This window comes from Pleurodeles waltl, chromosome 4_2 (genome assembly GCF_031143425.1).
Source record: "Pleurodeles waltl isolate 20211129_DDA chromosome 4_2, aPleWal1.hap1.20221129, whole genome shotgun sequence".
Lineage (NCBI taxonomy): Eukaryota > Metazoa > Chordata > Amphibia > Caudata > Salamandridae > Pleurodeles > Pleurodeles waltl.
In genome coordinates, this window is record NC_090443.1 from 40,803,037 (window position 1) to 40,827,114 (window position 24,078).

The 24,078-nt window shown below is 44.7% G+C and overlaps 1 protein-coding gene across 1 annotated transcript in view; it reads left to right on the plus strand.

The window, feature by feature from the left end:
* Positions 1–24,078, plus strand: part of CNPY2 (canopy FGF signaling regulator 2) — a 42,865-nt gene that overhangs the window by 13,006 nt on the left and 5,781 nt on the right. Inside the window, exons 3-5 of the mRNA XM_069230550.1 lie at positions 8,305–8,420; positions 14,873–15,070; positions 22,874–22,970. Coding sequence (XP_069086651.1) covers positions 8,305–8,420; positions 14,873–15,070; positions 22,874–22,970 — 411 coding nt within the window. The remainder of the gene's footprint in view (positions 1–8,304; positions 8,421–14,872; positions 15,071–22,873; positions 22,971–24,078) is intronic.

The following is a 24,078-nucleotide window of genomic DNA, read 5'->3' on the forward strand; positions in this document are numbered from 1 at the left end:
TTAAACCTGGCAAAGGAAACCCTTTTGACAGATCAAAACCTCTGTAGGAAGATGGCTTTTTATGTATATTTATACAAAATAAAGAGTCCAAGGATTCCCTCATGAATGGACAGGGGCTTGTTATACATTCCCAAAGTGCTCTATTAGGGGTTAGTGTGGTCAAGCAGCCTTAGGCTTAACACAAAGGAGTGCAGGACATCTACAAAAACACACAGTAGTTAATAAATGAGACTCACAACTCAAGAAGGAGATCCACACCAATTTATAAAAATAGCAAGTATCTTTATATATGTTTTAAGCATTGGAGAAAAATTGTTCAGCTAAGTATGTTTTTAAATATAAATTATTTTTACTTTAAAAAGAGAATACAGTGCAATTTCTGAGTTCTGCAATGTTATCCTACAGAAGGAAGAACACGTTCTGCAAATAGGTATAGTGCAACAGCTTACAAGACCAATCTCTAAGAGTTGAGGTGAGTGGTGGGCAAGGTACATGGCCGCACCAGCAGTACACCACCAGCAGCACAAGTGGGGCCGGGTGCAAAACAGCGTTGGGTGCCCAATACATTTAAATAGAGATCGGTCTGTGCGGAAAAGGCGTCAGGCTCTGGCTTGGAAGCCACTTGGGTTGAACCCACAGCGGGACTCGGGCCTCACGATGCTCAGGTACAGGGGGACACCTTTTGGTCCTCTTCTCCACAGTCCGGGGTGGTGGATACAGAGGTGTCTGTTTTTTCTTACCAGAGCGGTCGTGGTAGACGAAGGCCTGTGTGCAGAGGCTGCAGATGTTGTCCAGGAGCGGTGAAACCATGATGGACTCAAACTCTGTGGGGGATAGGAAACCTTGTTGGCACCAGTGGCCCACTTTAACTCGAGGTGACAGGTGCAGCAGTGGCTTCTGGTGACAGTTTTTGGCAGTTCCGGATGCCTCAGGAGTCCTTTCTTTGCACTTTGTAGAAGAACAGGTCCGCTGGTCACAGGAGATCTTGAGTCTTTATCAAAGGCAGGCAGTCCTTCTGGGTGTCAGGAGTCAACAGCTGCAGGACGTGCTGACTTTGGTGCAGTTTTCAGCAAGGGATGCGGACAGGCTGGCGAGGTTGGTACCAGGTCAGCTGCTTCTTCTCCCCTCTCTGCTTTCGTGGTTCTTTAGTGTCCTTGGTCATCTTTGGTCATCAGGATCTGCTTCTCTGTTGCCAGGAGCTCCCCTAAATAATGAATTTAGAGGTGTTAGTGGAGTGTAGGGTAGCAGCCAATGGGCTACTGATCCTTGGTTCACTGCACCCCCTTTATGACCACTTCCACCCTTTGGGTGCATACTGATAAAGCCATCATAGGAATCCATGTGGGTTTATCAATACAGGATGTTTGATACCAAACTTCCCTAGTTTCAGTGAAGCCATCATGTAGCAGGGGAACTCATATTGACCAGTGTCCTGCACATGTATTTAAAATGGTTTCACTAGACACCACTTGCTATGTCTAAGAATCACCAAAGACATAGGATATGCCCACAGATGTAATATATTGCAGTGTTCGGGGACATGGCACTTGTGTTTTCACTTTTAGCTGCACCTAGACACTCAGCCTGCAGTGCCAGTCTGCATGTACTGGGCAAGGGCTTCCAGAGGGTGGCACAGTACATGCTGCAGTCCTTGGGGACTTTTTAGTACCCGTGCCTTAGGTAGCAGGGCTACCATTTACTAGGGACTTGAAGAGGTGCTAGAGGGGCCTGGTCACTTGGGGATCAAGTGACCAGGAGCCAGATGTAGGTAGGTATAAAATTGCAGCTCGCAATACGAAATGCAGAATGGTGTCTCAGACACCTTCTGCGACTCGCTATGGGGTCGTAAAGACCCACCTCATGAATATTAATGAGGTGGGTCGCAGTTTGCGAGTCAATGCACTCACAGGGATGGTGGCCTGCTGGAGACAGCAGACCACCATGTATGTGACTGCTTTTAAATAAATAAGTTTTTTTTCTTTTTGCAGCCCGTTTTCCTTAAAGGAAAATGAGTTGCAAAAAGAAAAACTCCTGAAACCATTTGGTTTAGGTTTTTTCAGAGTAGGCAGTGGTCCATAGGACCACTGCCTGCTCAGAAAAAATATTTTTGTTGGCATTCACAAAGGGGAAGGGGTCCCATGGGGACCCCTTCCCTTTTGGAAATGGGTTACCATCCACTTCAAGTGGATGGTAACTGCGAGTTGGTTTGCGACCGCATTCGCGGTCACAAAGCATGGCGATGCGGTCGCAAATAGGAAGGGAACACCCCTTCCTATTTGCGAGTCGCAGCCTCATTTGCGGTTGTGCATCGCGTTTGGACTTTTGCGTGTCGCAAATTGCGTTTTTTTGCAGTTTGCGTGGCGCAAAAGGCTTCCTACATCTGGCCCCAGGTGTCTTGTTTTGGAGGATGAACACTTGCACTGGGGACATGGTTAGTAGGAATTCAGTGCACTTCAGTCAGAGTTGTTTCACAAACTAGGCAAAAAGGGGTACTGCAACCAGAACCCAGCTTCCTACAACTCCCTTTTCATTAATAAATATAGTTCTTAAAAATCTAATTTAATGGTGAAGTTAATAAATAATAAGGAAAAATACCTTTTAGAAAGTTACCTTTTCCTTGTCTGAAGTTCCTGGAGGCTAGATTTTAATGTGCTCTCCCATTTCTGTAAGCCAATAATTAGCATTTGAATAGGTGTGAAAAGGGTGCACAAAGGCCTCCCAGGAGCCAGCAATAGGCTGATAAGAATGGGGAGGAAGACATTTTTAAACCTGAAAGAATATGCAGGGCTGTGAGCATCAGTGTCAGATCTTGCTTGACTGGTCTCTGGGTTTAAAGATACCCACTTTGAGCACAATTGCATGGAAGGAAATCAGGGTGACAGAACAAGTTGTGTATCCACTGTCTCATTGTGGAAAGCCCTCCTTTTGCTCTATCAGACTTCTCTATCTGAGTTTTACAAATAACTCTGAGAGTGCACTTGAAAGGAAGGGAAGCAGGATGCTGAAACAGTTTTGTGTATAATCTCTCTGGTTGCTTAAAAACAGTACATTTCTTCTACAGGACTTAATTTTCTGGATCTATTGCGGGTGCAGTGATTTCCCAAACTGGATTGTAGTGTTAGATGTGGGAGGACACTAGAATGACCATAGTGCACCCCTACCCCCCCTACCCCCCCCCCCCCCCCACACACACACACACACACACACACACACACCAGCCCTCAAGAGTCCATGTTTAATGTGGCTGAAGACTTTCACCATCTTGAAAATGCCCAAAGTGGGTAGGGTTGGGCACAGAACTTTTGCCTCATTGGTTAGGGCATTCCTAAGGGTCATTCCAACCCACAAGGTTGTGCCAAGTATAAACATGGCATTTCCACGCACCCACATCTAAATATTCAGGGACCTGAGGAAGATCAGAAGATGACTGAACCTGCTGTCTGCGACTCAAGAAGAACCCTGGAGGAGGACTGGACCTGCTTTCTTGTACCCAGGACAAATACATTTTATTCTAAGCATGGGTTATAGGGCTGCCATCCTGTAAAAGGTACAGGGGCACAACAAGCTGGAAGAGGTCTTTTTTTTTTGTTTTTGTTCTTTTCTTTTTTCTTTTTTTCTTCTTCCCTGCAACTGACCAGTGGAAACTGGACCTGGACCCTGCTGTCTGGCTTCTGACTGACAACTCTGTGGGTCTGAGTGCATCTCGTGAGGCCTAGGGACTGTTTTAGAAGTACACCCATGTGGGTGATTGGACTTTAAAGGACCAAAGTCAGAAATTAAAATATTTTACCAGAACAAACCTTGGTTGGTGTATCCAACCAATGCTCCATTGCAGTCTGCATCAGATTGCGCCTCGATCCCGGTCTACCATGACCATTGACTATCCTTGGCACTTCAAGGTTCTTGGAGCTACTCCTACGTAAAAGTTTAAAAATATTCATATAGCTGTTTGCTCTTATTGAAATTTTTTCGTTTTGTTTTTAAATTTTACTTTATTTTTCTGATTTGGTTTGGGATTTGTATTGTTTTACTTTATTACTCTTTAGGCACAGCATAAATAAATTACGCATTGCCCTAAATTAAGCTTGTCTGCTCTGCGCCATAGCTATCGGGGTGTTAGGCCCAAGTTAATTTAGTAACTTTTTGGGTTCACCCTGACAACGGTTGTGGTTGTTGCTTGACTATGGCAGCCACACACTCCAATAATAATAATCCTACACCAGCCCGCTTGTGATAAAAGCCGAAGGCCTGCAGATATGTCGCATTGCCTTTGCCCATCAGATCCGGCAATAGAATGGATGTGTTTCTGTACTCCCCAGTTCCAAATTCAAGCCATTACATGACCTCATTCTTTGATGGGCGAACCGCTTTTACTTGAAAGTGAGGCCTTGAGTTATGTAAACCTAGCCCATGCCACTCCAGGCTAGCTGCAAGTAGTATCCAATTTCTAAAGCACATTGTATAGTGTTCTTCAAATCCATACCCTCGAATCCTGAGCGCCTAGGTAAATGAATGGAAGTTACACCGTAGCCTTCAGCTGTTCCTCCTTTCACCCCCACTTCATTTGGGATTGTAGATGCAAACCCATCCTTTAACAAGAGGGGTCTAACTACAGACTTGGTCGAGGCAGTCCTTGCCTCCTGGGTTTACTGTTATTTCTGACCCTTATTCCATTCACTTATATCCTGCCACTCCTAATTTCTGCCTCTTTCCTTATCTTGCTTGCTCTTTGGCTAGCTGGCTTCCTCCCTGGATCTCATGCTAACAACTCCTCCCCCTCCCGCACCCAGATGCCTAAAGGCCACTTTGGCAAACACACAATGTCTTACTGTGATGAGCTACAGGGTTTTTGGAATTCTGGTTATAATGTTTCATCTGTGTTCAGGAATCACTGTTTGACCATACCAGATAACATTTCCAAAACATAAAAAATTAGGCACACGTGTGTGTGTGTTTTGTCAATAACTTTGGTGCTGTTCAATGAATCTATACAAAACTTCAAAAAAATATATATCCACTTTGGGTCTTCATGGCAAGTTTTGCGCAGATCCATCAAGTGGGAACCACATGCAGAAAAAAACTGCTGAAAGGAATTGCACCAGAATTGTGACAAATGTAAAACTTTATACACATTATGCTTATGTTGGTTTGGTGTAATGACGAGGTGGTACTATCACTAGACATTGAGAAGGCATTTGATACGCTAGGGTGGGACTTTCTGTTTGCCACTATGCAGAGTATGGGAATTGGCCCTAACTACATACAATGGGTACAGACACTGTACGCCAGCCCACAAGCCAGGGTGAAAACAGGAGTGATTATTTCCGATAGCTTCCATATCACTAGAGGCACTAGGCAGGGATGCCCCCTCTCTCCCTTATTGTTTGCTATAGCGATGGAGCCATTAGCGACTCAAATACGTGCAATGAAAGATAGATGGGGAATTATCAGGAATGGGCTGCACCACGTTATATCATTGTATGCAGATGACCCCCTAACATACGTGCGGAAAGGAAGCGAGCTGATACCCTCAGTAATCTCACTCTTGACTGAATATGGGGAGATATCAGGCTTGGTGGTAAACTGGGAAAAGTCATGTGTGTTTCTACTAACAATCTGGTCCCCGATGAGAATAGAAACTGCCCCCACGGGACACCTGAAGTGGTGTTTTGATACATTCAAATATCTGGGGGTCCATATTTACCACAGAACCGAGGATCTTAGAGATGGTAACCTGGGGCAAGCACTAGGCTCCATGAAGGGGTCGCTGCGTTTCTGGAGTAAATTGCCATTATCACCTCTGGGCAGAGTGGCGGTGGCGAACATGCTGTTACTGCCCCGGCTGTTGTACTACTTCGCGGCATTGCCAATCGGGGTCCCTAAGAGATTCTTCCGGGATTTGAACACAGTCCTACTGCAGCTCATATGGGGAGGGGACAGAGCGCGCGTCTCACTCACCACACTGCAGCGCCCAATTGGCGAGCGAGGCTTGGGTGCCCCTAACTTAGAACTTTACTACGCTGCCGCACAGTTACAGTGGATACTGAACTGGATACATAGACCCACCCTGGCAGAATCCACATGGGTGTTGACGCGATTATAGGGAGAACCATTGCTCACATGGCTAACAAAACAGTGAAAGGGGCATCTGAGAATCTGTTAATGGCAGTGGCACATGCATGTTGGAAGAGATACATACAAAAAGGACACCGGGTGTGCCCCTACACGCCGCTCATTCCCCTGGGATTGATTCCTGGCTGGGCTAACGTGGCTTGGACGCACTCACTTACGACCTGGACGGAGGCGGGCATACTGATGATAGGAGACTGCTTTGAAGAGGGGAGACTAATGACATTTGAATCCATACAAGCCCTCACAGCAGTGAATCCAGGGCAATTTATAGCTTATTATGCGATAGGTCATTCGATTAAAAAGACATGGGAGGCCGGGGACAAAGAACCGGAGATCTCCCCCACACTACTTTATGTGCTGCAATATGATAATCAAACAAAAGTAGTGCCGAACTTATACAAAATTCTGAATAATTCCCCTGAACCTAATTTGGAGAATGTAAGAGATAGATGGAATACAGTACTGCCAAACCCAATACCACAATAGGACTGGCTGAAAGTTCTATACCACACTCTGGGGGGGTGGTATTGAGAAATTCTAGATTTCGCTACACACAATTCAACTACACACACCAAACATACCTATAACCAGCTAGGATTAAACATATGTTCCCTGGATCGGACCCAACCTGTCCTCGATGTAATGCCCCATTGGCACACTTCTACCATATGGTTTGGGCATGTGCCCAGGTGCATGTGGAGTGGAGTGGTAGAAGAAGTTTCAGGACTGACGGGTCTTGTATTTGCAGTCAACCCTAAATCCTGCCTGTTGGGGATGAGACCGAGAGAAAAGAAACATAGGCACCTACATAAGTCTGCAGACCTAGCGTACGTGATGTACAAAAGATTGATAGCTATGAATTGGAAAGTGCCAAGAGCACCAGATTTGAAAACTTGACACGCCCTGACACTGTGCTGGGCCCGTACAGAATACCAGGTACTACGAAAATTAGCAGGAGAGGGCCAATCACACACAGGATGTGAAGCCTGGGAAACATTGGTAACAAAACTAGTGGCTAAGAATGATGAGAGACCACCATGAATTGGACAAAGATACAGCACGAGTGAGTAGTTCAATGGTACCCGACCACCTCTAATATAACAATGCAAACTGGTCGAGCCACATCATATTGACTGAAAGGGCACTCATACCCACACCTTCAAACTGCAGCTCTCAACAGCGGTAACCACGTGATCAGCAAATAATCGGAATACGAACAATAAGTATAACCACAACACATACCAAAAATAGACATCAGTCCGGCATCCCCCACACCACAAAACAAAACATGAAACAGCAGGGAACAATGTAATCAAGTAGTTAAATGAGGGGCAACCAAATATCACACTGCAAGACCCAACAACCAGACGCAGCAGACAAATACTTTGAGTGTTACAACAAGACCTAAGTTATGTTTATGTCGTTTTTGTTTGAATGTAAATCTTATATCAAACTAACCAAATCCTACCAATGTAAATACAAATTATGGTAACCAGATATGTAATGTAAATTCAATAAAATATTTTCAACAAAAAAAAAAAAATGTTGGTTTGGTGTAAATCCGTTCAGTAATATTTGAGCAGTTAGCATTTAAAAAAAAGCTTGGGTTGGGCATAAAGAGGTTAAAGTTGAGAGAGCTGGTCAACTAATTTGCAGATCCTCTGCTTTCGAAACTCTGAGGATTCACAAATCCACTACAAAAAAACCCCATAAAGATGGCCCATTGAACTACAAAGCTTTTTTCTCTTTTCGTTAATTGCAGAGTCACAAATCCGCTGCATCTAATTGCTTACCTGTCACAGAAATTTTTATGTTTCAGCCACTCCTAATACCCACATGGTGCACTGTGTTGGGAAACATAAAAAAGATCTTTCCTGATCCACTTGGAAGACTGGGCACCCAAAGTATTAAAATAAAATGCTTTTTCTAACAGGATTCACAAATACTATGTTGTATTTGCAAATCCTAGACCTCCCCTAGTTCCCACAGACCTTCCTGGGCCTCAGATGTGCAAATCCGGGACTGAAATTGAAAGTTTTAGAGCAAAAAGCCTTGTTCACTGATGATAACCCCAGGGATTGCAGAGAAGGTTGTGGGTTAGCAGTTGCAATGCTTTTATACATCAGTATACAGCAGGTCTAGCACACTTTCTTTCTTTCTTTTGTGTTCTAGCGTGTCGAGCACTTGTGGATGAGCTGGAGTGGGAAATCTCACAGGTGGACCCAAAGAAGACTATTCAGACGGGTTCATTCAGGATAAACCCAGATGGCAGTCAATCAGTGTCTGAGGTAGAGTGACTTCCACCTTGTGAATGGCGAGGGAGGGGGGTGAATCTTCCATCATGTAAAACTGTGAAATTAAACACTGGTGCCAGCTTCCTGTTAATTCAGGAAAGCTCTCAAAATGCTTCACATAAAGTGAGAGTTGGAATAGCTCTCAGTTGCCACATTAAAAGGGGAAACGCACAAAAGGTGATTGGAGGAATGCTTGCAATAAGTTTAACTATTGGCAATTGCTTGGAGTAGCATTCCAACCCATTGTTCTTTTGCCCACTATGCTACCTCAGTTTGGACCTAGCCATATGCAAATCAGACTTGACTCTGCTCCAGAAGGAACAGTCAGCCCAAACTGCCATACTATGACCTTTCTGAATGTTTTTGCCTTGATAGGGGCTTGTAAGCTGGGTGCATCTTGGCTCCAGTGGCACAGAGTAAGAGATGCATGTCTGCATACTCCTGGGCATTGAAAACACACAGAAGATAATAGGTGGAATGCTTGCAGTAAGTCTAACCAGTAGCAATTGCATTGGGTAGCATTCCGACCCTTTGTTTTTTTCCCCCACTATGCCACCTAAGTTGCGTCTAGCCATATGCAAATCAGTTTTGACCCTGCTCCAGTAAGAACAGTCCAGCCTGAACTGCAAGGCCATGTCCTCCCTGAACTAGTCGAAACTGGTCAGGGGTTGCATGTGGTCCCTTCTGGAGTGGTCCTTGCCCAGCAGTTTAGGACTATGCCCATGAGGAGCAGGGTTGGTACTGATTTGCAAAAGGTGTGCCTTTGTCTAGAGTGGCATGGTGGGTGAAAAACGATCGACTGGAATGCAAACAAGCTGATTGCCAGTGGCTGCGATTAATTCAAGCAATCCATCCATCACTCTTGTTGCAAATTAGAAGGTGGATAGGGCAGTATTCAAAAGTGGAGTACCACGATGCCAAATTATAACTGGCCCACTTTTCCTGCACTAGTGTTTTTAACACCACTCCAGATTTTACAGCCAGATAATCAAGAGGCTTGGGCAGCGAGTACAGCATAGCCTATGCCCCTGACCTCCACCCTCCGTTCCTCTCACCTCCCTTCCTCACTAGCTGATGGTGTGTGGGGTGTATCAGGACAACACTCTCCTGTTAGTGCACAGCCTATAACTGTCTCTTGGAGCATCCCAACCCCCTTCAACATACTATCTCAGAGCAGTAAAGAAATGGAAGCATATTAGTCCCCTGAATGAGGACTTCACATAATTCTGGGTCTACATGTTAATCCCCATTCCGGGAACAAATACTCGTAATTTATGTGCAGGAATACGTGTCCGAAATGTTATTCAAACACTGTTTTCCGACACACAAATCCTCTTATTCTAGGCCCAACTCCTGTTTTTTTTTTTTTTTAGTTTTTTTTTTTACTTTGGCAAAAGCAAACGTCATACCAGAAAGCAGTCACAAATTGAGGTCTATCGGCTTACCAATTGATGAGATGTTTGAGAACGCATTTCTCCTGTAATTCTTATTGTTTATGTGACTTTAAAGCTCCTATGGACATTAATTCGCTGGTGTCTTATTTATATGTAAAACGGAGGATTACCTGTAAAATCCAGTTGAAAGAAACAAGATGTTTGAGTTAACAAAATAGTGTTGTTTATACATTAGTGCAAGCCAGTGGAATGCTATCCACATAAATCGGAAAGCATACAGAGACCTTTTTTTTCTGTTACATTTTTTTTTTTTCTTTTTTTTTTCTTTTTTTTTTCTGTATACTATTTTGCATTAGGGCTTCTAGATGTGTATGTTTTCAGGAATTAGCTATTTTCTTCAGAGTTCTTAGTGCAGCCAAGTGTCAAGGCTTGATTTAATTAATTCAGGGAAGATAAAATTGTATTTTACTACCAGGTATCTAAAATCCTTCATTTGGACTGGTAGTTTCTTGAATTGTGCTTGAGAGAACTATTTTAGGGATCCACTGGCAAACAGGAGTTATTGGCTCAAATTGTAATAGTGAGCGTCTTTTTCAGTCAGTGAAATGTTGTCCTCCCTTTGCGTCTACTTAAAAGAAAAGTAGTTTTACTTTATACACGGTGCAATACTGTACACAAAGAGCAGAGGTCAATACTGTGGTACACAGTTATCAAGAAAGTAACTACAGTGTAAGCGGACCAACTGGTATTGTTTTGGAAGTTCCCATTGGTAACGTCTAATACAGATACTGTTGGTGCTAGTTAAGACACATTGTTTCAGTGGGAAAAAAGTGGTGGTGAGCATTGCTTAACACTTCTGTAGGTTCACAGCGTAACCCCCTGAAAGTGATAGGTTCCTGGTAGAACATGAATTGTCCCAAAGCCTAAGTTATCCTCCTAATGTCTTACTCTTGCACTGTATCTTTTATATTAGTCCTCTGCAGTCCGGGCTGCTTTCTTCTAGCTGAGGGCATAGGCTACATAGCTCCCACGTGCATGCAGTCCTACTGGAAAAAAACACACATACCCTGCCCACACCTGGCTGAGGCTGTTGGTGTCTCAAGCCTACCCTTTCTGTGCGCAATTGCTCTCTTCCTGTTTGCAAAGGCGGCGCTGTGAAAACCGAAGTCAAGGTGATGCTCTGATTGCAGTCGGATGGATCGTCTTTTGTGGATCTTACCCTGGCCCAAACAAAGTTCATCTCCCAAAAGCAAGGCAGAGGGCCTACCCGAGGTTACAGCAGTGGTCAAAGTGGAGTTAGACGTAACTAGACTCTGTGCTTAGCTCCAGACTTCTGAAGGCATTTGTTTCTTGGGATAAAGCCACCAAATGTGGTTCTGGTTCTTCTATAATGTTGCACCATCGCAGGCACTTCTTCATCTTCTGAGGCAACTGATGAAGACTGTTGCAATTCTTCATAAGCACCAAACCATCACAGGAGATTTTCTTTTTGGCTTGCTGCAGGGATGCCAGGAATTCAGGGCTTCACTATATGGCATGGCAGTGCAGATTCTTTGCTGGGCTTGCAGCTTGCTGCTTTCAGTTTATCCTGCCCCAGCTCCTCACAGTCCTCCGTTCCTTTGTGCAAGGGCATCTCAAGCACCCCTCCTCAACGGTCAACCCTCTCTTTCAAAACGGGTCTAGTGCACCTCTTTTGGCAGGTTGTAGAACTTCCAGGTTTATGTTTACAAACCTGGCAAAGAAGGTTTGTCAGTTGGTGAACTTCCCAACCCTGAAGCAGAGAAGTATTTCTCTGTCTCCACTATTAGGGTCCTTAATTCTGGTTGATGAAAAAATGTGTATGCATATTGGTGGATTTCTGCCCTATACTTATTATCAGATTTGTTGGCAGTCTGTGTATTCCACAAATCTAGCTCCTGGACCCGGTTCAGGCATTTCCGGACTGTTGTGTATTCAAGCCACATTCTTTATTTTCAAGTGTTAGACATGAAATAGACCCACTGTCTCGTTTACCAGCCACACTCTAAGGTTGAGCCCACTACAAAAGATCTCAGGAATGATTTGGATGAGCCCTGCATTTCATACTGCTGACTAACCGGGTCTATTAAGACTCCATCATATATACCACTTGGTTTTAAGAAATCAAAATGGATTCCTGGCCTGCCACAGTCATTCTCAGCGTATGTACTCCATGCATACCCTAATGCACATCAGGTAAACATACATATGTAAGCTATGTCCCACAAGGATGGAGGGATTCACCTAGTTACAGAGTTCAAAGATAAACCAGTTTAAAAACAGGAGAGAACAGTAGTCCGCTCTCCTTGGCAGGTGCCCTGTAAAAAGGCCAGTCCTACCCCTACGATCCACTGTCTGCCCTCCACGTTTAGTGAGGTGAAGGTAGTAGGTTCGGGAGAGCAGGATGTATATGGTGTGCTCCTCCAGGCCACGCAGCACAGTTCTGAGTCACATTTCTCAGTGGGCCCACAGCCAACACAAATGTCTGTTATGTACTCCGAGGCCAAAAATCAAAAAGCCATAAGAAACTTGATGTGGGAAATTCAGGGCAGGGATGCACACTCTCCCGAGCCATATAAGGATCCTTTTCCATCTCAAGAATCCTTAACTCATCAGCTTAAATACTGTGTGTAGGAAGTTGGCTCTGTATGCACTATTTCAAAGTAAGGAATAGTATGCACAGAGTCCAAGGGTTCCCCTTAGAGGTAAGATAGTGGCAAAAAGAGATAATACTAATGCTCTATTTTGTGGTAGTGTGGTCGAGCAGTAGGCTTATCAGAGGAGTAGTGTTAAGCATTTGTTGTACATACACAAGCAATAAATGAGGAACACACACTCGGAGACAATTCCAGGCCAATAGGTTTTTGTATAGAAAAATATCTTTTCTTAGTTTATTTTAAGAACCACAGGTTCAAATTGTACATGTAATACTTCAAATGAAAGGTATTGCAGGTAGGTACTTTAGGAACTTTGAATAATCAAAATAGCATATACACTTTTCAAATAAATCACATATAGCTATTTTAAAACTAGCTATATGTGATTTATTTGAACCAGAGAACAATTATTTGCGTCTTACTGGTCCATCTAGACATATCACTCGTACTGCTCTCCACTTAAACCAGACGCACCCGGTGAGTGCATGATTTTATTTTTATTAATTTTTGTAAGTTTCTTTCAGGTGAATTGTATATACCTACCTATGGGGGCATCTTGAAATCCTCTGAATAGGCTGTAGGGTTATTTGTACTAAGTCATTCTGTGAATAACCTTTGAAGCCTGTAAAATTGAATCGCAAATGCTGACCCACAGTCCGCCACTCAAATGTGTTACCAAATTAAAAACGTTCCTTTAAAGAGAAGTGCGTGGTTTCTTTGTTTGTTGTTGTGTTTTTTTTTTTTTTTTTTTCTACTGACTTACTCACTTCCTAGTACCAACACAGTGAGCAAGCATCACTTCCTTTTATCTCTGCCTCAATATGTTTCCTTTGTGCTGTTGCTTAAACAGAGACTTAACTCTGCTTGTGAGTGCAGGGATGGCAGATTGCCTGAAAGCAGCCGACTGTATCACTAAAAGTTGTTCATCTTTTACTCAGTTTTATTTTGAGAACGCTGTGTACGTATTTACTGATATTTGCTCAGTGCGCATCTTCCTATGAAGCAAGAGAGCACTGAAGAACAGGGCGAGAGCCCAGTGATGCAAGCTTGTGAGTGTTACAGCTAAATAGATGACTGGTCATGTCCTATTATGTTCGAGAATATTGTTATTTCAGGCGCGTTAGCTCATTCCTTATATCCATCAGTATCCTGGCCTAAATGAGGTAAGTATGCATTCAGTTCATAATTTGAATAGCATACATGGTTGGAAAAGAAGCAGAAAATAATCTTATGCTTTTATGGAGAAGTTCATTTATAAGGATCTTTGATACATTGCAGCAATATGACTTTTCAGAAGTTTCTCAACCATACATTATCATCCGAAAGTAGTTTTTAAAAAACAAATAAAATGTATACTTGTTTGTGGTTGAAGTTCAAAAGGTAAGAATAATTCATACAAGATGCACTTGGCAATACAATGATACTTTTTATTTTTATTTTTTTAGGTCATTGGTATGGTTTGAAAATGAAGATGTTGGCTAAATTGGTGTGCTTTGAACTGAAAGAGAATGCCAAAAGCAAAAGGCGCTTAATTTGGGCTGTATACGTTATTGGTTACAAAATACTTTCTCCTAAAGACCACCAGCTTTCAGTATTTATAAAATATAAGCTTTTCCGTGACTGTTTGTTGCAGATAATCTTAGCATGATTTAGCAACATTTTGGGGGTCATTACAACACTGGCGTTCTTTGACCGCCAGGGCTGTTTTGTTGGAAGCACCGCCAACAGGCTGGCGGTGCTTCCTTGGAATTTACGACCATGGCGAAAGCGCCGCGGTCGCACCGGCGGTTTCCCGCCACTTTTGTCCCAGCGGTTTAAATCCCCCGCCCAGGGGATTACGAGTCTCCCTCCCGGCAGCCTTTTCATGGTGGTTTGAACCGCCATGAAAAGCCTGGCGGAAAGGGGAGTCGTGGGGTCCCTGGGGGCCCCATGCAGCTTTTCACTGTCTGCATAGCAGACACTGAAAAGCGTGACGGGTGAAACTGCACCCGTCGCACAGCCGCAACACCGCCGGCTCCATTTGGAGCTGGCTCCCATGTTGCGCCCGGGATCCCCGCTGGGCCGGAGGGCGGAAACCAAAGGGGATCTCCAAATAGGCCCCGCGGGAGTGTGTTCACATTGGCGGCCGTCCGGCGGTTTAAACTTGGCGGGCGGCGGTTGTGGCTGAGGGCCTTTATTTTTCACCAGTCTGATTAAATTATTACTCTGCTACCAACAAAGATGTTCGTATTTTGAATGTATGTTAGGTACTAAATCTTCTGGTTTAGGACTTGTTTTCAGTTTCGCTTCGCAGGCAGTGCCAGTGAGACATAGCAGCTTGTGCGTTGATGTGCGCCATTGGCTGTATTTCATCGTCCCCTTCTTGCTCTCGCTGCAGGTACCCTATGCACGATCTGAGGCTCATTTAACCGAGCTCCTAGAGCGCGTCTGTGAGAAGATGGCAGACTATGGGGAGAAGATAGACTCGTCCACGCAGCGCAAGACGTATGTACGTGTCCTATCCCGGGACGGCACCAAGATGGATCTGTCGGGCACCAAGCTTGACAAAGACGTGACTACCAACCTGAAGTTTGCAGTAAGTGGCTCTGGAATGAGAGCTCCCATGATTGGCCTCAGAGCTTCGAGCGATGGAGTTCAGCATATGCACCCTCTGCCACAGCTGTGCAATTACCTACTTTCTAGGCAAATGTTAAAAGGTCCACAAACCTGTACTCCATGCTTTGATAAATGCCTCTCTATGGATGCCCTGTGAAAAGTCAATGGCACGAAGTTAGATAAGTGTGTACAACTAATTTAGATGAAGATCCTTCATATTGACAGCCCTTAGCCTGAAAATCTTTCATACAGCCATCCTTCAGGGACTTAAGTCTGACACTCCTATGCTTAAAAAAAAACTTTAGCCTCTTGTATGTTTGTTCAGTGTTTACTCTGAGTTTGACTGTATTTGCCATGCTTACTCCCCTGTATATATTTCTTAATATCAAACATAGCGATCATGTTACAATTCTGATGCAAAATGCCACATCTCAGGAAAATAATCTGGTCAAATAGTGTGAGCAGCCCTTCTTATGTGCACCTTTAACAAGTCTTCATGCGGGGTTAAAGCATGTATAGGTTTCATAAGCCACATTTTAACAACTTAAAAGTAATAATAGTAAATCCTAATGTTCAGTTACTTGACAAGAATGTTATATAAAATGTGCAACACCCTGCTCGATAAAAATGTGGAGAACGTAACCCTTTTTACTGCTGACCTCCCAGTAAATAAGCAATTCAAAAGGTGAGTTTGGTGTAAAAACAAGGTACCTCAAAACCTTTATTTCATTTGAAAAAATTCAAAATCACAGGATAACCTCAGAGGTGCATTTCTTAAGAGCTTTAATTTTTCCATGTTTTTGTTGATTTGTAAAAGAAAATGAGACTCATTACCTTGCATAAAACTCATATAACCCCATTATCATTTGATCAGCAAATCATTTCATGCACATGAATATTCAGTACAATCTTTCAAGACCAATAACATCAACATAATTATTCTTGAGACTACCTTATTATGACCTATCTTATTGTACCCCTATTTACTCCACACAGCATAATCATTCCTAGATACCAGAGCTCCTAAATCTATATTTCCTGTTGCATGCTACCCCTACAGTAGTCTTCTCTTCATTGTCCTCTCTCTGTCATTTTCCATATCATTGTAGATTACAAGTGAGTATTTTCCATTGCCGTATCGTCTGTCATGAGATGTTGCATTTTAAGCTTCTCTGACAGAGACCACTCTATCAGATAGCACACTATTGTCTATCCCCCTTGGCCTGACAAAGTGTATGGCTATGCATCACGTTGGTAGCACCACTCCCAACTTGTCAAACCTGTACCAGTTCTCGTTTCCCTAGTGTAGGAAGTTGGCTCTGTATGCACTATTTCAAAGTAAGGAATAGTATGCACAGAGTCCAAGGGTTCCCCTTAGAGGTAAGATAGTGGCAAAAAGAGATAATACTAATGCTCTATTTTGTGGTAGTGTGGTCGAGGAGTAGGCTTATCAAAGGAGTAGTGTTTAGCATTTGTTGTACATACACCAGCAATAAATGAGGAACACACACTCAAAGACAATTCCAGGCCAATAGGTTTTTGTATAGAAAAATATATTTTCTTAGTTTATTTTAAGAACCACAGGTTCAAATTTTACATGTAATACTTCAGATGAAAGGTATTGCGGGTAGGTACTTTAGGAACTTTGAATAATCAAAATAGCATACACAGTTTAAAAATAAATCACATATAGCTATTTTAAAACTAGACACAGTGCCATTTTTAACAGTTCCTGGGGGTAGTAAGAGTTAGTTCGTTTTTGCAGGTAAGTAAACCACCTACGGGGTTCAAGTTTGGGTCCAAGGTAGCCCACCGTTGGGGGTTCAGAGCAACCCCAAAGTTACCACACCAGCAGCTCAGGGCCGGTCAGGTGCAGAGTTCGAAGTGGTGCCCAAAACGCATAGGCTTCAATAGAGAAGGGGGTGCCCCGGTTCCAGTCTGCCAGCAGGTAAGTACCCGCGTCTTCGCAGGGCAGACCAGGGGGGGTTTGTAGGGCACTGGGGGGGACACAAGTTAGCACAGAAAGTACACCCTCGGAAGCACGGAGGCGGCCGGGTGCAGTGTGCAAACACACGTCGGGTTTCCAATGGAAATCAATGGGAGACCAAGGGGTCTCTTCAGCGATGCAGGCAAGGGGGGGGGGGGGCTCCTCGGGGTAGCCACCACCTGGGCAAGGGAGAGGGCCTCCTGGGGGTCACTCCTGCACTGGAGTTCCGATCTTTCAGGTCCTGGGGGCTGCGGGTGCAGAGTCTTTACCAGGCGTCTGGATCTGGGAAGCAGGCAGTCGCGGTCGGGGGGAGCCTCGGGATTCCCTCTGCAGGCGTCGCTATGGGGGCTCGGGGGACAACTCTGGCTACTCACGGTCTCGCAGTCGCCGGGGGGTCCTCCCTGAAGTGTTGTTTCTCCACAAGTCGAGCCGGGGGTGTTGGGTGCAGAGTAGCAAGTCTCACGCTTCCGGCGGGAGATGTAGTTGTTTTAAAGTTGCTCCATTGGAAACAAAGTTGCAGTCTTGGGTGAACAGGGCCGCTGTGCTCGGGAGTTTCTTGGTCCTTCTAGAGCAGGGAAGTCCTCTGAGGATTCAGAGGTCGCTGGTCCCTGGGCAGAGCGTCACTGGAGCAGTGTCTTTAGAAGGGGGGAGACAGGCCGGTAGAGCTGGGGCCAAAGCAGTTGGTGTCTCCGTCTTCTCTGCAGGGTTTTTCAGCTTAGCAGTCCTCTTCTTCTTAGGTTGCAGGAATCTGAGTTCCTAGGTTCTGGGGAGCCCTTAAATACTAAATTTAAGGGCGTGTTTAAGTCTGGGGGGTTAGTAGCCAATGGCTACTAGCCCTGAGGGTGGGTACACCCTCTTTGTGCCTCCTCTCAAGGGGAGGGGGTCACATTCCTATCCCTATTGGGGGAATCCTCCATCTGCAAGATGGAGGATTTCTAAAAGTTAGTCACCTCAGCTCAGGGCACCTTAGGGGCTGTCCTGACTGGCCAGTGACTCCTCCTTGTTATTCTCATTATCTCCTCCGGCCTTGCTGCCAAAAGTGGGGCCGTGGCCAGAGGGGGCGGGCAACTCCACTAGCTGGAGTGCCCTGTGGTGCTGTAACAAAGGGGGTGAGCCTTTGAGGCTCACCGCCAGGTGTTACAGTTCCTGCAGGGGGAGGTGTGAAGCACCTCCACCCAGTACAGGCTTTGTTACTAGCCACAGAGTGACAAAGGCACTCTCCCCATGTGGCCAGCATCATGTCTCGAGTGTGGCAGGCTGCTTAAACCAGTCAGCCTACACAGGTAGTTGGTTAAGGTTTCAGGGGGCACCTCTAAGGTGCCCTCTGGGGTGTATGTTACAATAAAATGTACACTGGCATCAGTGTGTATTTATTGTGCTGAGAAGTTTGATACCAAACTTCCCAGTTTTCAGTGTAGCCATTATGGTGCTGTGGAGTTCGTGTTTGACAGACTCCCAGACCATATACTCTTATGGCTACCCTGCACTTACAATGTCTAAGGTTTTGCTTAGACACTGTAGGGACACAGTGCTCATGCACTGGTGCCCTCACCTATGGTATAGTGCACCCTGCCTTAGGGCTGTAAGGCCTGCTAGAGGGGTGACTTATCTATACTGCATAGGCAGTGTGAGGTTGGCATGGCACCCTGAGGGGAGTGCCATGTCGACTTACTCGTTTTGTCCTCACCAGCACACACAAGCTGGCAAGCAGTGTGTCTGTGCTGAGTGAGGGGTCCCCAGGGTGGCATAAGATATGCTGCAGCCCTTAGAGACCTTCCCTGGCATCAGGGCCCTTGGTACCAAGGGTACCAGTTACAAGGGACTTACCTGGATGCCAGGGTGTGCCAATTGTGAAAACAAAAGTACAGGTTAGGGAAAGAACACTGGTGCTGGGGCCTGCTTAGCAGGCCTCAGCACACTTTCAAATCAAAACTTAGCATCAGCAAAGGCAAAAAGTCAGGGGGTAACCATGCCAAGGAGGCATTTCCTTACACCTAGGTTTTGGGATAATTCTTAGTATGCTGTGTTTAAGCGTTGAACTTTTTTGTCACCATATTTAATCGCTGCACTACCTTTTGCCAACAGTGATTGACCCCGGTGCAAATCCTGTCATCCGTGCAAATGTGGCTTTGCATGCTCCGCATCGAGGTCATACATGGGATCTATGTGCATATATTTTAGGCAAATTGATGAGTGTCCTATAGATGCAATAGAGAAAATGCGCCAGCTGAAGCACCCGTTGCTGGACACTTCCTTAACCAGCGCACACAGCACTTTCCATTCTGCATCATTAATTGTTCCCTAGGTCTGCATCCCACAACTGTCAAACTTTCAACGTGGGGTGCGGGGGAGAAAATCCCGGGGGAGAAAATCTTCCACTCTGTCCTCCTTGAGGACCCTATACATGTGGGTAATCAATCTACGACTTGCGCTCATCTCCAGAAACACATCCATCACTGCATCTAGAAAAGGGGGGGCACTGTAGTAACCTTGACACTACCACATGCTATGCTTGGGGCCTTTGTTGCACAGTGGGAGGGCAGATTTTTAGGACATTCCCTTCTCTCATCAGGATAAGTGGCAGTGACTCTCCTTGTAGTGTTGCACTTAGTAGGGGGTACAGATTACTCCTATTGGTATTGTGTATACTTTTCAGCCATTATAGTCTCTTTTGTCTGGCTTAATTCTAGGTGTGTCAGTTTTTATTGCTGTAAGAAAATTCTTCTTTTATATTGTCACTCCCAAATTTTTCTGACTGATGGTGCAGGTTTTACCACTCTCAGAATGCACCGAGGCCTGCTAACCAGACCTCAGTGTCAGTGCCCTGACCCTAAAGTGTGTGTTGAATTGGCTATACCCAATCGGAAATAGCTAGCTTACCTATAAGTTCCCATTAAATGGTACCCAGGGCATGTGAGTTAGAGGGGTACCCCAGGGTTTGCGGCACTGATTGTGTTACCTTGGATGTACCCCAAGTGAAACCAGTCCTCCAGTCTGCCACTGCAGTCTGGTGGTAAAGCAGTTGTGCACTGCTAGCCTGATTTTGTCTTTGAAAGCAACAACACAGTCACCACATCCCCTGGATATGTGTGTATGTCACCTTTCTGGCAGGTCTACCAAGCCCTAAAGGCAATCTGCAATATGACACAAGCAGGCCATGTACTTTACAGGTCCCGACAGTAAAACTCACAAAATTACCATTTTCACTGTGGAAAGACTTTGACGCCCAATTAATGAGTACAGTGTTACACACTGACCCTTCAGCTGTGCTAACTCCTGAATATTGCAACCAGAGTATGCACTTCAAGGTATCAAACAGCTTGTTACATAGCCCTACTTGTATCTCAAGTTGAAATTAATGTAACTTGTTGCAGTGTACAGCTTTAGCAAAGCTGCCACTTTGTTGCTTATGAAGCTCCTGTGTCTTCCTGGGCTCACATGGAGCCTGGTCCACAAGACAGCTTTTTGCCCTCCTACGGAGATGTGCTAAGAACTGTCAACCGGGAGAACAATGGGCCATTTGCAGGCCAGGGAGGTGTCATCTCCCTCCTGCAGGAAGCCTCAAAAGTCAAGCTTCAAAGATGAAGCTGCCTTTGAAAAGCAGATGTGTAACACCACGGGGAGGGCTGCCCACTGTTGAGGTAGGCAGGTTGGCCCAGGGAGCAGAGAAGGAAGACCAGTTGCTAAACTCTTTTCCCCAGGGGTGTGTATATCCCTGAGGTAGCCACGTGCTAGGGAGGTCTGAAACCCAAGAGAGGGGTCTCGTCATCTTGGCAGTAGGCAGAATGGTGCATCCTGGGATAGCCAGATGCCACACTTGACAGATAGTGGTCGCTGGCTGGGAGGTGACTTTGTAGCCCAATGGTTACCAACCGCATCCTGCTCTGAGGGCACTTTCCATGCATGATGGAGGCATCCTTGGCACCCTCTGATCTTGACTGACTTGGAAGAAGGATTTCCCTGCTGTACTGAGGGACCAACAAAGAGAGGCTGTGCTCATAAGAGACTCCACCTGGTGGCTAGGGAAACGAGGGACTGTGTCTACATTGTTCTGCTCGGGGAGAAGCTGTCTCCAGAGCCCACTTAAAATAAGAGAACTTCAAGGGCCAGCTGTTGGGCCTCCCGTTTGCAGCACAGGAACACAACAGATGAAGAAGCCTGCTTGGGTTCAAGTTGTTAACCCAAATTCTTCAAGCCGCTACCATCATTGACGTGCAGCACCAAGACCTGATGCACAGAGTTACACCTGAGTGCTGTCTGAGAGTTGCTGGGACCCTCAGAAGAAAAGTTATCCACTCAGGAAGGATTGGCCTGTGACCAAGCCTAAGGCAGCTGATCGTCCAGGCGACTGGATTTCAGGCAGGCTGAAGAGGACTTTGTGGGACATCGACACTGCAGCCAGGACTCTCTCGCTATCTTCATAACCGAGGGATCCCTGCAGGAACACCCCCCGCTAACCGCATTGCATCCACAGCATTTATAGAGCATCTTCAGCATCCTTCATCCCTTGCATCAGGACTGCTCCATAGGAATCCATTGCTACACTGATAAAGTGCTTGGAATTGCTGAAGGTCTGCTTCTTCTGTGAAGGTAACTGTTCTTGAGGACCTGGTCCCCCTTACTAGCTCCCTGCTGGAGTTGGTCACCCCAAATCCTTGTAACCGACCGCATTGACACTTAAGTTTTCTTTGGAAAAGCTGCCAAGTGTCCAGTTCGTTGACTTAGCCAAGGCTTGTTCGTGGTTGAATGAAATTGCTTTGATTTATTATTGCTTGTAAAATCTATATCTCCATCACCCTCAGGTGGAGCTTTTTTGTTCTGGTGTCTAAATTCTTATAAAATTACAGTCTATTTTTATAAAATGGTGTTTGATTTCTTGAGTGTTGTATCAGTTTCTTCAATTGTTTTAGTGCTGTTTTAAATGCTTAAATCCTCAGTGCCACAGCTGTCAAGGGTAGGTAAGTGTATTACATTGTAAGGTCGCACAACCACACCATATAATGCACCACGTTTCCTCACAGTTGTCATACGTGATCCCCTCCCTCCCTTACTTGTGCCACAAAGTAAATGCTTAGGATATTTTGTTAAGAACACTGGAGAAAAACGTGCTGACTACAACATTCAGATAAATATTTTCTCCTATATTTTGCTCAATCGTGCAAGTCGTACTTGCCCTCATACCATAATACAATAGTGGTGGTAAAGATTAAGTTGCGGTGCAGTTGAGAAGTTAATGTCCAAAATATGATAAGCAATATGATAAGCATTCCGGAAAAAAACACACCTTTTTAATTCTTGAGAAATATTGTTTTAAATCCTTGAAACACTTATCAAAATGCTCCTACAAAAGGAAATGAGAGAGTACTTCAGGTTAGTTTTTTTTGCAAAGGTCAACATATCTTCATATCAAGGTAAAATCCAGTTAGTTTTGTACAAGTCAAGCTAAAAATAGCCGAAAATTCATAGTAGTGAATCTAATGGCAATAAACCCTCCCATTTGTATGGGTACTGCTTTTTCATTATATGATTTACATACATGTATTTACCGTGGGCATATATTTCCCTGGGTCTTCTCGGGGTGAACAACTCAGGAAAGGAAAAAGGAGTGAAGTCTAATTTTGAATATTCATGGACAGTGTCTCTTAAAATGCTGTCCAGCGTGGAAGTTGTGCTGCTGCCTGAAATACCTATAGCACATAATACACCTCATTGCTAAAGATGATTCAGTTGTGTGATTAAACACATGCTTCCTTTAACACACTGACTGACTCCATCTCTGCTTTTCTTTTTCCACAGTGTGAGCGTATTGCGGAAGAGTACGAGGATGAGCTGATAGAATTTTTCTCATACAAGTCTGAAAATGTGAAGGACCGGTTATGTAGCAAACGTACAGGTGTGCTTCAGATTCAACACAATCTGCTTAATTTCTTTCGTGTTTTAGACATACTTTCTCAACATCTAACTGGATATAAATTTGCCACAGAGCCAGTGGTGCCTCCTCTTGAAGACTCTTGATATTTCCAAAGAAAAAACTTTGGCATGCTTATAACTTTAGGCAGTTCGACATCCCCACAAATCTGTCCCACAGTCTTAGAGTGGATGCATGCAATTGTTATCTTGGGAAGCTTAACACTGATTGGTTAAGGGGACTAAGCTCAAGCAGGGTTGCAAGTTCTCTTTCTCACTCAAACTTCGATAGGAAATGTGTATGCCAAACGCTCTCAAAACTGCTGGATAGATCTACACATCACTTGCAGAGAAGACCACTTGCATATTTCATTTTTTTTAAACTAGAAAAGCAGTGTTTGGGTCATTATAAGAGTGTGGACGCACTTTGAGAAGTAATGTCCTGGTTCCTTGTAAACAGCGTAAATGGTGAGTGCACCCTGGCCTTGGGAAGGAACTGTGAACATCTCAGGATGCTGGGAAATGCTCCTCCCCTCCCCATAGTCCAAATTTGGTGGTAGGATGCAAAGAAGTGCAGCCTGCAATGCAATTATCATACTTGGGGTGCCTTAAAATATGAGCGCATCAGTCCTGACAAAAATGTTTGTACTCTGCCCCTGATGACTGTTTACTTCTGGAGAAGACACAAACATTATAAGAATATACATTTAGTGGTCAAGTGCATATAAGGATGGTCCCTGTTACACCCGTACTGTTTGTATGAATAAAGGGCGTGCCTTATGTGCAGTACTGGAATAGCATGATCTCCAAGCATGTTCTGAGGTAAGAGCGCTAGGCACATGATGCATAATGTAACCTTTCCCAAAGGTACTGGGCATGGAGGGTGCTGGTCATAATCAAAACCTGATGCCAAGGGTGGTTTCCCTTTTAGGACACCGAAGCTGCGCCCCTCTGAAATTCCTACATGTCTGCCTAAAAGAAATATATAACATAGATCCACAATGCGATGCAGGGCTTACCTTTCTAGAGCCCATTGTTGCCATTGTAGTTTATGGTAGTATCCAGTGTGTGCCAGTGGCGCTGTCAGTTTCGGG